General features: G+C 36.7%; 1 protein-coding gene across 2 annotated transcripts in view; it reads left to right on the top strand.

The window, feature by feature from the left end:
* The window catches only part of MAP3K5 (mitogen-activated protein kinase kinase kinase 5), a 190,874-nt gene that overhangs the window by 79,635 nt on the left and 93,154 nt on the right, over positions 1-18,085 (top strand). For both annotated transcript variants that reach the window (XM_008691227.2, XM_040627839.1), the window contains exon 7: positions 1,416-1,586. In XM_008691227.2, coding sequence (XP_008689449.2) covers positions 1,416-1,586 — 171 coding nt within the window. The remainder of the gene's footprint in view (positions 1-1,415; positions 1,587-18,085) is intronic.

The following is an 18,085-nucleotide window of genomic DNA, read 5'->3' as shown; positions in this document are numbered from 1 at the left end:
GAGATTACCGGCTCCAACTGGCTCTCAAATAAATCTTTCTTGAAAGATGGAATGGAATATGTTCTTTTTTGAAATGAAAAATGAAAGTCCATAGAGCCTCTTATATTTTTCTTTATCTGTGTTTTATCTTTACCTTTTCTAAAATACAATATGATGAGTTTGTATGAAGAGTTATTATAAACTCAAGGTATTTAGGACAAAGTGAAAAAAAGAATTTCATAGTTAGATGTATTTAAAGTCATAGTGGAGAAGAGAAATAGCTTTTTGTAGCAGCTTTATTGAAATATAATTCATAAATCATACAATTCACCCATTTAAGGTACACAATTTAATGGTTTTTAATATAGTAACAGAATTGTATGACCATCAACACAATAAATATAACATTTTCATCTCTCTAAAAGGAAACCCATTAGCAATCACTCTCCCTTTGCCCCCCGAATCTCCCATACCTAGGCAACCACTAATCTACTTTTGGTCTCTAGATTTGCCTATTCTGGACATGTCATATAAATGGATCATATTATGTGTAATCTCTTGTGACTGGCTTCTTTCACTTAGCATAATGTTCTTAAGGTCCAAGAAATCATTTTTAAGAGAATTTTTTTTAAAGATTTTATTTATTTATTTGTCGGAGAGGGAGGGAGAGAGCACATGCACGTGAGGGGGAGAGCACAAGCAGAGGGAGCGGCAGGCAGAGGGAGAAGCAGGCTCCCTGCTGAGCAAGGAGCCTGATTCGGGACTTGATGCCAGGACCCTGGGATCACAACCTGAGCCGAAGGCAGACACTTGTAATCAACTGAGCCACCCAGGCTTCCCTTTAAGAGAATTTTTATCGGGTTTTGAGAATGAAATACACATACTTGCTATTTTTAAATGACCTATATAAAGCATCTTCCTTAGATCATCAACTGGTCACACATGGACATTAGGCAACTCTTGGGTTAAAGTTGGATTGTTGGTCATGTCTGTGAATAAGTTTGTACAGTGTTTAGGAGCAAAAGCCATTGAAACCTAAAGTCAGGGTTTGGTCCTCATCTGGATTGGTTGACTTCCCCATTTAAGGCCACAGACTGCATTTCTAATTGTGCTCCATGCCCTTGAACCTATGAACCATGAACCTATGGACTACGAAATTAGAAGGACTATATAGATGGGTAAATGCAAATCTATCACCGTCATCAGGAAGGTGGTTCAGAAGTGATCCTTGTTAAATCCAGTAGACATGCGATAGGATGAAAAGACAAAAAGGCTTAGGACAGAGCTTTACAGGGGACTCTCAAAATCTTATGGTTGTCTTTATCCTGCCAAACCTCACTAATGTGACTCAATATATCAAGTAGCGTTTTAAAAAGGCCTACATTGCTTCTGTAATCTATATTGAAACAATGATATTTTTTCTTCCCCTACCGTAGGAGAAATCTCCCTGGAGATAGAGCAAAAGCTCTTGATGTTATGATCCCGCTGGTGCAAAGTGAAGGGCAGGTTGCTTCAGATATGTATTGCCTCGTTGGTCGAATCTACAAAGACATGTTTTTGGACTCTAATTTCCTGGACACTGAGAGTCGAGACCATGGAGCTTCTTGGTAAGTATATCGGATAAGATGCCTACTTGATAAATCCATGACATGAAAAAAATGGTTTGCAAATGGGAGTGTTAAATTATTGTTATCCTTTAGATTGTGTTTTACGAAGTAAATCTTAGAGTTTATAGCATCAGTAAACAATTTTGATGAAATTCATTTGATATGGCAGAGTAAATTGGGGTAAGTTGGATGTAAAGATAATTTGAGAAAGTAGCATTTTAAAAAGAGATTTTAAAATATAATCTAGAATATAGTAAGAAAAATATCATTTTGTAGAGAATTTATAAAAGTTGATGGAAAGACATGAAAGAATACTAGAATGTATGAACAAATATGCCAAATTTGTAGATGAGAAGACTTAATATTTTAAAGATGTTAATTTTCCCCAACAGGGTTTTCATGTGACATGACAAATTGATTCTAAAATTTATTTGAATAAACAAAGGGCCAAGAAAAGGCAAAGCAATCTTGGAGAATAAAGTGGAAGGACTTGTTCTACCAGATAACAAGACCTACTATAAAGATATAATAATTAAGATATTGCAGTATGAGTGTAGGCATAGACAAACACTGGAACAGAAAAGAGATCCTGGAACAGACTGAGATATTTATGAGACTAGATTTATGACAGTGCACTTCATGAATCAGAGTGGAAAGGGTGGACTCTTCAGGAATGGGACTGGGAAAATTTGTTCATCTGCTCATAAAAATAAAATGAAATTGGATTTCTACTCTAAGGCATGCATAAGAAATGAAATCCAAGTGGATGAAAAGGCCAAAATATTTTTTAAATACTTTAGAAATAAAAAAACTTTTAAAATAAAATATACACGCTGACCTTAGGATAGGAAAGAATTTCTTAAACAAGGCTTAAAAATACCATGAATTATAGAAAGAAAAGATTGGGAAATGAGAGTGCATCAAGATTTGCTTCTGTTCATCAAGGTTCTGCCCTTCGGAAATGGCAGGGTGGGTTCTGTTGCACTGCTACTCCTGCCAATTATAATAATTATAAACTTTGAAAAAACACTTAAGAAGGAAAACAGTTTGAAAGCACTGGAAAGTGACTAACCGTAGTCAGAAACTGGAGAGGTTTTGATTCTTGGATGAAGGGTACCACACTGGGTAAGATCCACATCTAAATGGGTTTTCCCTTGGGGGCATTCCCTGATCTGCAGAGCACAGGATGGGTAGAACTCAAGAAGAAAACTAGGGTCTTAATGGTCAGAGGGGTCATTTTGAGGCTGCCAGAGTGCCTAGAAATTGAGTGAGATACCCCCTCCATGAAGGAGCCACAGAGAGAGAGCCCCAAAATCTGTATATAAACTGTTCAATTCTCAGCTGACTTCTGACATGTGCGAGTTTTACCCTAGGAGCCCAGGTGGAAAATAGTAGCTAGAAGTCTTAGAGAGCAGAACAGAAATTTCAGCAGCTGCCCCGTGTAGGAGAGACAGACTTTGGAATTTGAACCTGAAGTCAGAGGGGCTTCATGAACAATCCAAGCTTCCCGCTGCAACTCCAGAAGGGCTGTGGCATAGGAATAAAAAACTACATCCCAAGGCTAAGGAAGTGCACTAAAAATTAAGAGCAAATCTGAGTCAGAGCCACCCTAATAAAACCTAAAACCAAGCCCACGCATGATCAAGGTAAACCACCAACAATTCTTTGCCTGTTAGAACAAGACCAGGGGCGCCTGGGTGGCTCAGTCATTAAGCGTCTGCCTTCGGCTCAGGGCCTAATCCTGGGGTCCTGGGATCGAGCCCCGCATCGGGCTCCCTCCTCCGCTGGGAGCCTGCTTCTTCCTCTCCCACTCCCCCTGCTTGTGTTCCTTCTCTTGCTGGCTGTCTCTCTCTCTGTCAAATAAATACAATCTTAAAAAAAAAAATAACAAGACTGAATACTCTTAAGAGGAGTATAACAGAATGCAAACTCAACAACATATCATCCAAAATGTCTAGCACACCTTTAGAAACTTACTAGATTTATAAAGAAGTAGTTAAGTGTGACAATATCAATTGTTGGCAAGGATGTTAGAGGAAAGGGAGTCTCTCCTGGTTGTGGCAGAAAGTTTTATGACCACCTAAAGATTTTGTTATGATCAAGGAAAGTTGATAGCTAGCCTATCCTATCCAGCGGATCTACTCCAACTTATATACTCTAGAGAAATTCTTGAAGTTCCTCTGTATAAAACATTTGACATGCAAAAAAAAAAAATCTTTAAAAAAAGTTGAGCAAAATCAGCAAATGGCAGAGAGATACATGGAGTACAATATCATTTATGGAAACTTTAAAAGCAATCATACACACCTAGTAAAGGTATAGATGCATGAAAACACATAATAAATTCTCAGTTCAGTATAATGGTTACCAGTAGGGATGAAGGAGTAGAAGGGAGTGATTCACATGCAGCTGCAAGAATATTTAAAACATTTCATTTCTTAAGGTGAGTGGTGGGTATGTGGGAGTGTTGCTTATATTATTTTTCTGTATTTCCTAATATTCCTAAACTATTCTCTAATTTAAAATATATACATTAAAGGGGGTTGGCTTACCTCAGGAGTTCCTCAGTGATAGCCATAAAATTTTTTAAGTTGTGACACAGAAATCTTAACTTTGCAAAATCTTATATTATTTTAGCAGGTGAACCAGGGACTGAAATTGGGCTAAAGGGTTATAACCAGGGAGGTAAACTTGGGGACAGTGATTTCCTGGATCCTCATGGAAGTTTTGGTTTGGACTTTCAAATTTGTATTACAAATTTTTAGTGTAATCCAGAAAGTTTTACAGTTTCTCTTAACCAAGTTTTTTTTTTTTCCTGCTGTTACAAAAGAGGTGAGTGTAACTATGCAGCCTTCCTTGTACCAGATTTACACTTCAAGAAAACTCTTAGTTGTAGGAGAGTTAGAAGCTGATGTTTGGAAGCATTGTGCCAGTATAAATGCTTTGATATGGCAGTGATAATGAAATGCATAGGTAATCTTCAAAAGCCCAATTTTCATGGTCAGCGAATTCAAAAACATCTCCTATGAAGTTAGCGTGCATCGTGTACCGGAATGAAATCAAGCATTTCCCTATTTGAAAATCAAACAGACTCATGAGAGCTTTCAAGGTCGCATAAAGTTCAGTTACGGAACAGAGTTTTTTCTAGTTGTGTTTTTGTTTTAACTCACTACACTTCCAGATTCTGGCTCCTTTTTTATCATTCCCTCTACCTGAGAACTATTAACTGCCTCTCAAAAAAGCTTTGTGTTCAAGGTCTTCAGGTCAAAATGAAGATGTCAGAATTCTGATGATTTCATTTTAAGCTGTCCATTAATTTTCTAGTAAGAACAGGGAAGGCTGTTAGAGATCAAAGCCTTTTAATGGTAGGGTGCCTAGGAGTTGATCTTGCGTCACTTACTTGGTATTAAAAGAATGTCACTTTTATTGTAGATTACCTATCCATAACCTGCCATTATTGTCATGTATAGCCATACATCGGTTTGTCCTGAGGGTTGCTACGAAGTCCCCCCCCTTTTTAAATAGGGTTTTTTTTTTCACGCCCTCACACTTACAAGCTTCTTCAGTATTTCTTAATGTTTTGATCCAGCTCCCACAATGCTGCAAACACACTCATTCATGTTGGTGTGTTGGCATCATCCCTAACCTCCCTTTCTGTTGGAGGTGAGAAGTGAAAAGCACATTGTCAAGGTGCTGACACAAGAGGGTGTCCCTGAGGTTATGAGACATTCTGCCAGATGTACCCAGGATTGTGTATGTCCTGAGTCATGGGTCCCAAAGGGATGTTTCCACTGGCTTTGTCTGAGCCATCATCTCCCTGACTTTTCACTTGTCAAATGCTGGTGCAAGGCCAAGGAGAGCTATGTCATGGCAGGTAGTCAGTCCCTCAGGCCTCTTTCCCTGGACATTTTCCATGGCCTGAATCATTTTTTGTTGGCTTGCAGAGATAGTGATGTACTGACCACGGAAAATTTAAGGATAGGAACTTTCACTCAATAGTGAAAGAGCCCCAAGCAGCTGTGGTTCCAGTGGCTCATCGAGCTCTTTCTTGCAGTTCCCCATTTTAACACCTTTGATGAGTTCAGGGTTCTGCTCCAAGTAGAGGGAGAAAGTGTTGCACTCCTCTCAGCGTCGGGCCTGGGGCAGGTACTGTGGCAAGGCACCGTTTTACGCCTGGGCACGTCTGTTTTCTGAGAGCTTTTCCTGGGGGTTCAGAATACAAAAATAGGAAATAAGAAAAAAGTTTATGGTTTAGATTTTTTTTTTAAGTTTGCAGAATTGTGATACGTTGTTAGAATATTTTTTTTTTTTCTCTTCTGTTAGAACAAACTTTGGTTGTTGAATCTTATCTGGGACAGAGGCCGAGTGGTTTGAATGAACACATCCTGCTGATTTAAGTATTAAAAAAAGCCTAGTTCTCTGACATTTGATGTTTCTCATTGTCATTTCCTTCGTTATTTTTGTCCATTGAAGCTCTTGAGGCTGGCTAAAATAATGCTATTTTTTCTGTACTTAAATTTCTATAATCCAGCTTAAGGTAGGAAAAACGCCTTTTTGACCTTTACATAATTAAACTGAGTTTAGCTTTCAGTCATGAAGAGGTTGTTGCTTTTTAGCATGGCTGTTCAACCTGAAGTTAAATCTGAGTTAGAGAAAGCAGTAATGGTGTCTGTCTCAGGCTCTGGTTAGAGATGTTTGGGGCTGCGAGAGGGTATCACACAAGGTGAGACGGTGACGCTGGGTTTCGATGCAGGAAATATTATGACCCCAAAGCCTAGACTCACGTCCTAAAAAGAGGCCACAGAGTTTCTGAAGTGACAGACTTAACTAGAATGGCCCAAGGAAATAAATACTATGTACCGTGACTTGGAGAACCATGGAAAATTCATTGCGAAGGTTATCTCCACGATTCCTTTGTTAACCTAATCTAACAAAGAAGTAACCACGAAATAGTCGTGCTGAATTCACGTGCAGAGTGGCTTCCTTAGAACATTTTGTTATGTGCAGTATTTGTTCAATCAGTGGAAATAATTATCAATCTCTTAAACTTTAGAGTTGACACAAGGTTTCTGTATGTGCTGTTAACTGTTGCAGACTTAAGCACCTATGAAGAAAGCAAGGCTGACATTCCTTCTCCCATTTTACAAGCAAGGCCGTTGAAAACTCAAAGAACTTAAGTGAATTTTTTGATGTCCTATTATTAATAAAATAGCAAATCTAATTGTTCAGATTCAGTGTTGTTTTTACTACATCCTAGGCTCTCTTTCCTGGAATTTCCAGGAACAGACATTTCCGGGAATGTCTATACTGTTTTGTGGAAGAGGACTTTTGGGAGGCTGATGTGAGATAAATATTGAGTCAACACTTGGAAACAGTGTGATCTTAGGCAAGATAACCTTTAGAAAATTCCATTTTCTTACTTAAAAAATAAGAATAATACTTACCTACAGGAATTAGAATGCTCTTAGCATCTGATAAGTAGCAAAATACCTTACTCCGATAGGCTTCAACAATCAGACAGTGTATTGAAGTCTAGAAGTGAGGCTGGGTCTGGAGCAGGTTGAGTCAGCAGCTTAGAAATGTCAGCCGGGGTCTATTCTCTCATTATTGCTGTGGATGGCTCTGCCCTCGGGCTGGCTTTCTTAGGGTTGCTAAGTGGCCATGGTCATTCCCAGTTTGGCTACACCAAGGTCTATACCAATTCTTACGATTGGGAAAGCACACTCATAAAAACCTACCCCAGACTTCCCTTACTTTTCTTTACACTTCCAGTATTCTGTCGTCAGCCCAACACTACACAGATCACTGGGAAGGAGGACAGGATTGTCACAACTCCAACTGGCTTAGACTTATTGTTTTAGGAGGAATAAATGCTCTGTCGTGAGAATTAAAAGAAGCAAAGTATATTAAAGTCCTGGAATTTAGCAGGTACCTAGTGCTATAGCTTTAGTGTAGAATATGTGAAAATATTTTGTATTTCTTTATGTATTGTTATGTTTATCCACATTCAACATGAACACTAACTGGATTAAGTTTCCCTTTTCCTAAAATATTCTTAAGGGGTTTCTTTCTCTTCTTTCTGCGTCTAGCTGAACATTTAGCTGGTGAGGGAAAAATTACAGAGTTTGTATACTTAATTTCACATACGAGAGCTGTTGTGGGGTCATGTGGGATAGGCCAATCATGTTTGAAATCATATTTGGTTTTCGACGTGATGGTATTCTCATTCTTAAAGGGAGAGATGAAGTCACTTTCAGAACTTTGAAAGGAAATTAGGTGCCTGTACAGTATTCGTGTAATTATGTCTCTCCTGTTGTAATGCCAAAAAAGATCTATACCCAGGAAATTGAAAGCATTAAGCTGGTTTTTAGCATTAATATGTTCGTTTTTCCATAGTAACTTGCGAAAGGACAGACAGCTTTGCCTTATCAACTAATTTTCTTTTACGTCAGTGACAGTGCTATTCAAACAGCAATGTGTGCCTAATAACTACTTAGTTTTTACATTATTAATGGGGTTGGCTTTACTTTGGGAGAGTTATGTAACAGGCCAATCGACATGCAAATAGAGGCCAATGCCTATTTTCCATTTGCCAGATTAGCCCTTTTTTCTTTTCCTTGGCTTCAAGATATCTTTCTCTGTGTTATCTCCATTTCCACTACCCTCTGTGCCCCCCAGAGTTTTATCTCACCATCATTCCACTGACACCATTTTTGGTCAGTCCTTCATTGTGTCTGTTAGGTGAGTTTCCACATTTAGATTTTTTTTTTTTTTAACTCAAAGCCTGAAGAGTTCATAGTAACTCAGCATGGCCCCTAGCTCATTGATGTCCAGATGTAGATGGCTCCTAAGGGACCAACAGCTCCAGGATGACCTGGAGATCTGGGTAGAGCATACCGTGTGCCCACAGTTGTTTTATAAACAAGCACCCTGGTCAATTGGTTGCATGCCTTGACCTTGCTTTAATGTCACCCCCAGCAAATGATAGTTTGGATGAAGCTCTGTGATAGCCTGACCAAGTTGGAATCCAGGAATGGTAATATTCAGGATGTCACTGTGGCGGTTCCTAATTGCAACTAACAAGTAGTGAGCACCTAAGGAGAGCAACTAAGGCTTGCTTTGGGTAACTCTGTTGTCAGAGGGTTGAGTGAGAAAAATAGATGTTTGCCAAGCATTATGCTAAAGAGGAAGGAGAATATGGAAGCATAGGAGTGATTTCACTCGGTGAATTAAAAGGATTGTTTCCAAGCCTGGCTGAACATCACAGTCGTTTATGGAGTTTTTCGACTATGTGGATACAGTTCTCTGCACCTGGAGATTCTCCTTAGTGAAGCCATGGTATTGAATAGATAACCACAATTGATAATATGCTTATTCTCTTTTTAGCAAAGGTTTAGGTTTTCTCCATATTTTGCTGTCACTCCCCCTTCCTCCTAAATCTTTACTGTTCTTCACATCCTTAAAGAGCAGGTTTAAATCCCTGACCCCACTTTTACCTGCCCTTCAGAACTTTCCCAAATGTGTCTCCTCCCATCTTCCCAGCCTCCTTAGAATATGGGTTTTACATTTTAATTTGAGAGAATTGGCAGTTATTGGAAGGCTAAGTTTAGACTGGTCATAAACATATGAAAACTATTCACTCTCAAGAGCAATCGAATAAGAACATGTTAAAATTCCAAGCTGTGTTTTCTCATTGTTATCAATTGGCAAAGATGAAAAGAGATGAGAATACTTTATTTTGGCATGAATGCAATGGAAAGGCCTCTCTCCTGCACTGCTCTTAGGAAAGTGAATTGGTAAGACCTTTCTGGAAAGTAATTTGGCATTATGCATCAAGAGCCTTGAAATAATTCATGTTCTTAAGTCCAGATATGTCCTTTGGAAACTATCCTAAAGAAACAGCAGATATGGAAACAAAGATGTATTTGCAACATTGTTTACTATGTTGAATTTTATGGTAACAAAAAATTGGAAGAAACCTAAATGTCCAACATTTGGGGAAAATACTAAATGAAGGATAACCTCCCCATATGATAAAATATCATTCATTCAAAATTGTGGGTTTGGGCTTTGGTGGTAAAAATATAGGTGCCATAAAACTTAGCATTTTAACTGTTTGAAGTGTATAGTTCAGTGGCATTAAGTACATTCTCAGTGCTGTGCAACCATCACCACTCTCCATCCACAGCACTTCTCATCTTACAGAACTCAAACTCTATACCCATTAGACGACTCCCAATTTCCCCCTCTTCCCAGCCCCTGGCAGTCACCTCTATGAATGTGACTACTCTAGGTATTTCATATAGATGGAATCATATGGCATTTGACTTCTTTGCAAGTGGCTTGTTTCCCTTACCATAATGTTCTCAAGGTCCATCCATGTTGTAACATGTGTCAAAATTTTCTTTTTTAAGCCTGAATAATACTCTATTTTATGTATACACCATATTATATTTATCCATTCATCCGTTGATGGACATCTGTCTTGTTTTCACCTTTTGGGCCATTGTGAATAATGCTGCTATGAACATTGGTGTACAAATACCTGAGTTTCCTGCTTTCAGTTCTTTTGGGTTTATACTCAGAAGAAAATGGTGGTTTTAAAAAAAATATTTGGTAGTAACATGCATCATGATATCCAATCAAAATTTAAAAACAGATTATAAAAATAACATGATTCTCTTTAAAAAAAAAAAAAGTCTATGAAGAGCAAATGTACTGGAAGAAGATAGTTAGAATTTGGGGTTATTTTATTTTCTTCCTGACTTTTCTGTTATAATAAGCATCATATACAAATAAGTAGTTTGAAATGAAGAGAGGATTCCCCCCCCATCTACAGACCAAATTAGCAGAGTGATTTGGCACTAGTTTTCTTCTTATGCTGTCCTGCTTTGTCTGAGAGTTATTTTATGAGTGATAATTTAAGAAATATCCCTAGAGATGCAAAGCCCCATGAAATTCTAATTTAATTACTTTTATGTCTCCCAGAAAGAATCACAGCTGTTCTATCACAAAGCAGGAAAAATGACAGCTAAATTGAGAGAACTTGACTTGAGCTCAGTTTCTTCTTTGATAGAAAGTAGATGCTCTTTAGCTAGAAATAATCAACTCAAGAATATTTCCTTTATTCTTGACTTTGTTGAACATCTCAGTGCAGATGCAAAAAATGAACTGTCTTTGTTATAAAGACTTCATCACTCACTTCATAATCAAGTACTTGCCTCTTTTAGAGCTAGTTTGCAATCAGGTGATAAATACAGTTGCTAATAATAAGCTTAGCAGCCTTGAACAAAAATCCATTGCTTTGGAAGCTTGACTAAGAAGTTTGCATCTTTTCAATGTAATAATGAATTGAAGAATGCAAAGTATTTACTTTTTCCAGTAAACATTTAGTATTAAAATAGGAAAAAAATCAACAATAGTGGACATAACTTCATACAGTTACTCAAATGTAGTCACTAGAATCCTCTCAAGATGTGAATATCTGGCTTCATCCTTAAGATTTCTTTATTTCATGAAGTCATCTTTAATTTAGCTTACTCACCTCTAGCCATTTTATTTCTCTATCTTTATAGGTAGTTTTACACTATTAATCATTGTTTATAGATTTCTTAATGTAAGGACTAACGTTCACATTCATTTATCCTCTTGCTAGTTAAATGGTCAAGTTTTCAACAACATAAAACTTCTTTGGGGCATTTTTATGGGCTCATTCAGCAGTATTGCCATATCAGTCTTTTAAAAATATTAGTCTCTAATAAGATCAATCAAATATATTTTGTGACAAACACCATTCTTTCCAAGAATGTATCAATACCTGTTTCTGTTGTATATAGAATATAAACTTTATCCTTGATATAAAAGCAGTACTTCCTGCTTTTATTTCTCATAATTTTTCCAGTTTCACCCAACTCCCTTTTACTAAAAAAACAAAACAAAACAAAACAAAAAACCCAGAAAGTAATTAAAAAGGACTAAAAAAAAATTTTTTTGAACATACACCAAAGGATAGGCAGGGTGATACCAAGAAGAGAGCTCAGGTTTGGAATTGAGCAGAATTGGGTCAAGTTCCTACTCTACCACTTCTAATGTGCATGACTTAATATGTCCAGTCTTTAGTGTCCTGATCAGTAACCTTGAGAGAACCCTCTCTGCCTTAATAAAGAATTGTCAGAATTAGAAATATTATGCTTGAAGCTTCTAATGCAATGTACCTAATAGGTGCTCAGTAATGAGGGGCAGCTATTACAGGTGTGTCTGTTTGGTATTGTTACTATTTGGTATTAATCACAGTTCTCTTGGGTGGAGAACATCATCTGTGCTATGTCATATTATTGTTAGAAATGTACTATCCCTGTTCATAGGAAGGCAATCTATCCCACCAATGACACCAGTTTGGGTGTGTGTCTTGACTGATGCTCATTTTGAGCAGAAGCTTTAAAAGTTGTGTTGTGGTTGTGCTGTGTGTATTTTTCCTTGGTCATTTTCTGGAGAAAACTGCTCCTTCATTCTGAGTCCCAGAAGGAAACAATGTGATGCAAAGCTGAGCCAACCAACATAGAAATGTAGCATGAACAGGCATTGCTAGCTACTGGGATTTGCAAGTGTTTGATATTGTGATACATTTACCCTAAAATGACTGATACATCACCTTCAGCTAAAATGGATAGTTTCATTCTTTTAACATCTATATGTTAACATCTATATTTTAATGTTATTTTAGCATCTGCATTTTAACAATAATTTATCAAGTTTGAGTCTTAAAAAAAACCAATGAAATGATAAACTATGTTTGGAAAATTAGCATCAAGGAACTAGAGAATACAAATATGCCCATAATAAGGATCAACATGCTTGGTATAACTGACCTCCAAGCCAATAGGCATTTCAGTAGAGCATGAAAAAAGAATCATATGCTATTCTTCAGAAACAACTGTGTGCTCTCTAGCAATAAATTAAAGGAATTTCTCTTATAAGATGCTCAATAGACAACAGTGAAAGCTATACAAACAATATCCTTGATATTTTTATTAAATAGTAAATTTCAACAACTTTAAAATGTAATGTGGTGAAGGTGATATGCAATGCATAATTTAATGTGATCTAAGGGTGTGGCTTATGGTCATATGGTTTTTATCAAAGTCAAGGGTTAGACTACTGAAGACAGTGAATAGATTATTTGAGTCTTCTATGAACCACTGTATTTATCACTTGTCTCACCCTGGTTCTTGGTAAGAAGTGGATTCAGACTTTCTTCATTCAACAAGTATTTCATATTCACCTACAACGTGTCAGGCATCCTGATGATTCAGGCATCGGAGACTCAGTGGCCAACAAGACTGACAAGGTCCTTGTCAGTCTTGGAACTTGCTCTCATGGAACTTACACTCTAGTGGGGAAGATAGATGATAGAATAAAAAGTAATTTCAGGTTGTTATAAATTCTGTAATAGATATAGAATTATACGAAGTTTCCATTTTTTTCCTTAAATCATGTTACTATGTGGTTTTCAAGAAAATTTTCCATTTTACCTAACTTGCCATATTTATTGGCATAAAGTTACTCTGAATATCTTTTTACTTTTAAAGATTTTATTTTTGGGGCACCTGGGTGGCTCAGTCAGTTAAGCCTGTGCCTTGGGCTCAGGTTATTATCCCAGGGTCTTGGGATCGAGCCTTGCATTGGGCTCCCTCTCTGCCCATCCCCCTGCTTATGCTTGCTCTCTCTCTCTCTCTCTCTCTCTCTCACTCACGTGCATGCGTGGACTCGCGCTCTGAAATAAATAAATCTTTAGAAAAATAAAAAATATTTTAAAAACTAAAAAAAATTTTAAATATATTTTATTTTTAAATAATCTCTGCACCCAGAGATTGGACTCACAACCCTGAGATGAAGAGTCACATGCTCTCCCAAGTAAGCCAGCCAGCCGAGCACCCCTCCTTTTACTTTCTTTTCAATGCTAATAAGACCTATACTAATGTCCTCCTTTTTGTTCCTGATAGTGTAGCGTAACAATAATTTATATTCTCTCTCTCTCTCGTTGTCTGATGAGCAGTTTGCCTTGGAGTTTATCATTTTATTTATCTTCTCATAGAACCAACCTTTGGCACTGCCAATTTTTTTTATTGAACTTTTTATTTCATTAATTTCTGCTCACTCGTTTATTATATCTTTCCTTCTACTTTGGGGATACTATGCTGTAATTTTTCTAGATGGGAGCTTACAGCATTGATTTTTCAACCTTGCTTTTTATCCAACATAGGCATTTAAAGGTATAAATTATTCTGCATCCCAGAAATTTTGATATATTGAACTTTCAATATAGTTCAGCTCAAATATCTTTTCATTTTCAGCATTATTTCTTTTTGATCCCTGGGTTATTAGGAAGAAAGTTGCCCAATGTCCGAACATACATTTCTTCCTTGTTCTCTAGTTTAATTCTCTTGTGTCAAGAGAACACACTCTGCATTATTTCAGTTCTTTGAAATTTGTTGGTAAGTGCCTTATGGCCCAGGATATGGTACACCATCGTCGGGTGTAGTGTTCCACGTAAGTCAGTTAGATTAACTTGATTAATCTTGTTATTCAAATTTTCCATATCCTCATTGATATTTTTTGTCTTCTTGTTTGATCATCACTGAGAGAAGTTTTTAAAATCTCCAGCTATGAATGTAAATTTGTCTAATTTTTAGTTCTGGCAATTTTTGCTTTTATATGCTTTGAAGCCATGTTAATAGTTATGTTTAGGATTATTTCATTGAATTTACCCTTTTATTATTATGAAATGTCCCTCCTATGTCTTGTAATAACTTTTGCCTTAAAGTTAGTTTTGTCTGATATTAATATATAATCACAAAAAACTTCTTTTGGTTAATATTTGAACGATACATCTTTATGCATCATTTTACTTTCAACTTAACTCTGTCCTTATATTTAAAGCATGTCTCTTAAATGTACATAATTGAAATTCCTTCTTTCTTTCTTTTTCTTTCTTTCTTTCTTTCTTTCTTTCTTTCTTTCTTTCTTTCTTTCTTTGCTGTTGTTCAATCTCACTTGACAAATCTCTTTTATTCATAATGTTTGGGTCATTTATATTTATTGTGATAACTGATATTTGCAGTTATGTTTACCATCTTGCTGTTTATTTTCTATTTGTTTCATTATTCTTTTTTCTTTTAGTCTTCCATTCCCCCCTTATTTTCTATTAATTTAGTGTTTTATTTTATCCTTTATTAGCCCTTTACTAATACTTTTTATATTATTAGTTTGGTAGTTCCCTAGAGATTGCCATCTACATCCTTGATTTTTATAGTCCACCTTAAATTTGTACTTTACCACCTCCTGAACAAGGAAAGAAGCTTAGTGAAGTTTAAATATTCAACAGTTTTTGGGGCGCCTGGGTGGCTTAGTCATTAAGCGTCTGTCTTCGGCTCAGGGCATGATCCCAGCGTTCTGGGATCGAGCCCCGAGTCAGGCTCCTCCACTGGGAGCCTGCTTCTTCCTCTCCCACTCCCTCTGCTTGTGTTCCCTCTCTCGCTGGTTGTCTCTCTCTCTGTCAAATAAATAAATAAAATGTTTTAAAAAATTAAATATTCAACAGTTTTTAAAATGTTAATAGTTTTTATGTACAGTCACCTATTTACTGTTTCTGATGTTCTTTCTTTCTGCAGTTCAGTGCTTCAACTGGAATTATTTTTCTTTAGTCTGAAGAAGTACTTTTAGTATTTTTTGTAGTGTGGATCTGCTGGCAGTTAATCCTCCCAAGTTTTGCTTGTTTGAAGACATCTTTCTTATACTTTTTCTTTTTTCTTTTTGTCACTCTGAAAATGTCATTGTGTTTCTTTTGGCTTCCATAGTTTGTATTGCTAAGTCAGCTATCAGTTTTATTGTTCCTTTATAGGTAATGTATCTTTTTCACTCTGGCTGATTTTAAATTTTTCTGTGTCTTTGGTTTCAGCATTTAGACTGTGATTATTTCATTTTATCCTGCTTGAAGTTTGCTGAGCTTCCTGAATCTGTGCGTTAATGTTTTCAACAGTTTAGGAATATTTTTGGCCATTATGTCTTCGGATATTTCTTGTGTTCTCTATTCTCTCTCTCTTCTTTCTGGAGTTACAATAATACATATGTTAGACAATTTAACTATGTCCCATATGTCTCATGCTTTGTTGTGTTTTCCCCCTTTCTCTCTCTCTCTCTCTCTGGTTCCATTTAGATACTTCGTATTGACCTGTTCGTTTCACCAAATCTGTCTTTTGCTCTGTCTAGTCTTCTACTAAACCCACACAAAGATTCTTTTTTTAAGATTTCAACCCTCTATTGAAATTGTTTATCTTTTTATCCCTTTTGTCCATCTTTTTCTTGATTTTTATCATATTTGTAATAATTAGTTTAAACTCTTTGTTTATAAACTCCAACATCTGAGTTATCTCTGAGTCAGCTGCTGTTGTCTGTTTTTACTCTGTTGTCTGTTTTTGCTCTGTTGTTTATTAGTTACATTTTTCCGACTTTTTGCATGTCTCATAGTTATTGTATCCCATACATTTTGTATTTCAGAATTTTTAAGACTGAAGATGGTTTATTTTCTCTCACAGAAAGTTCTCACTTTCCTTTGTTAGCCAGATAGGATAAGAAGCTGATGACTTCAAAAAATGCAATTGAGTTGGGGTTCCTGGGTAGCACAGTTAGTTAAGCATCTGACTCTTGGTTTTGGCTCAGGACATGATCTCAGTGTCCTTAGATTGAGCCTACATGGGGTTCTGCACTCAGCACAGAGTCTGCTTAAGATTCTTTCTCCCCTGGAGCGCCTGGGTGGCTCAGGTGGTTCAGCATCTGCCTTCAGCTGAGGTCATGATCTCTGGGTCCTGGAGTGGAGCCCCACATCTGGCTCCCGGCTCAGCGGGGAGTCTGCTTCTCCCTTTTCCTCTGCCTCTCCCCCTGCTGTGTGCTCTCTCTGTCTCTGTCGCTCAAATGAATACATAACATCTTTTAAAAAAAAAAAAAAGATTTTTTCTCCCTTGCCCTCTGCCCCTCCCCCTTCAAATAAATCAATAAATCTTTATAGAAAAATGCAATTGAATTGAGTTGGTCTGGGTTTCAGTTTTAGTTGACCCAATCTGTCTTGATTTTGTCTCAGCTTTTGATTGAGAGCGAAGCAGGTCTCTATCTCCTTATCCCTCAGTACTGTCGGTGATCTGTATCTGCCCTTTGAAGTTTTGAGTTTGACTCTTTGTTCTTTCATTTCGTACAGCTCTAAAACTTGGTAATTTTTTTAAGGAGGAGACTGTCATATATTTGTTGCAGGCTCCTCTCACTAATGGCACTTTACTTCTAAGTCCTGCCAGGCTTGAGGAGATTTCACTCTGCCATCCCAGCCCTACCTCATCTCCCAGCCTCCTACACAACCCAGCATTCAACAAATGTCCTGTGGAGAAAACTGGCTATATGTTTGAGTCTCCTCCAGGTTTCATTCCATCATGCCAACCCATGCAACTATCAGAAAATCTACTAATTTCTCTTTTCCGTGGTAGAGTTTCAGATAGGAAGTTTCTCTGCCTATGCCAAGCCCAAGCCTCATCTTGTGGTCAGAATGCGCAAACGCCCCTACAGAAGACAAAACAATTCAGCTCATCTTGGAAGGGCACTTTCCTCTCTGAAGTTTCATTTCAATGATGTTTTTAATTGTTGTTTCCATAGATCTCCAGTGTCTATAAAAATATGTTTTTTATTATGTATCCTTTTCCCCATAGTTGGCATAGCAAAAGTGATGGCTTCTAAATAGACGACATCTACTTTGAAATTCTTCCCCCAGGCATTGAATATTCTTCTATAATTTAAATGGTATATAGCTTTCAAACATTTGGAATACATTTTATTCCATATCACACTTTATAATATTGTTGGAAATTTAGAGTGCTTTTTCAACTTATAACAAGTATCCTTGCAACTGAATTTTTGATTACATATTTGATGCTTTTCCTTAGTATAAATTCATAAATGTGTAATTGTTATGTCAACAGCTATGCATAATTTTTAAAAATTTTACAATTTTGATATATACAGGCAAATTTCAGCCAAGAAATACTCTTCTAATTTACTTTGACAGTGTGTGAGAATTAATTCCTGTGGGTGGTAGATTAATAATATATGACAGGATTTTATTTCTCTTGTAACACACCTACGTGTTATCTTAATCTCCAAGAGAATCCAGAAAATGTTAAGACTTTATCCTCAATACCAAAGTCATTGTCGTGAAGTCCTATGAATCCTAGAAAAATATAAATTATTAATTTTATTGGTATTTGTATTTTGGTTAAAAACATAAAAATTTTTATTGTTTATAGTAACATAAAAACAGACATAAGCCAAACTTTTCATTTTGGTTGGTTTTGGCACATAGGAAGCCCTTAGTCAATTTTCATTGATTGATTTGAGCATGTCTTGCTTTTTACATTTTTCCTTTAACATCTTTAAGAGAAATTCCATGTTCTTTGGTTTCA

This window comes from Ursus maritimus, unplaced genomic scaffold (assembly GCF_017311325.1).
Source record: "Ursus maritimus isolate PB19 unplaced genomic scaffold, ASM1731132v1 scaffold_13, whole genome shotgun sequence".
In the NCBI taxonomy this organism is placed as follows: Eukaryota; Metazoa; Chordata; class Mammalia; order Carnivora; family Ursidae; genus Ursus; species Ursus maritimus.
The sequence above is the reverse complement of the archived record's forward strand: the minus strand, read 5'-3'. Positions and strand labels throughout refer to the sequence as shown.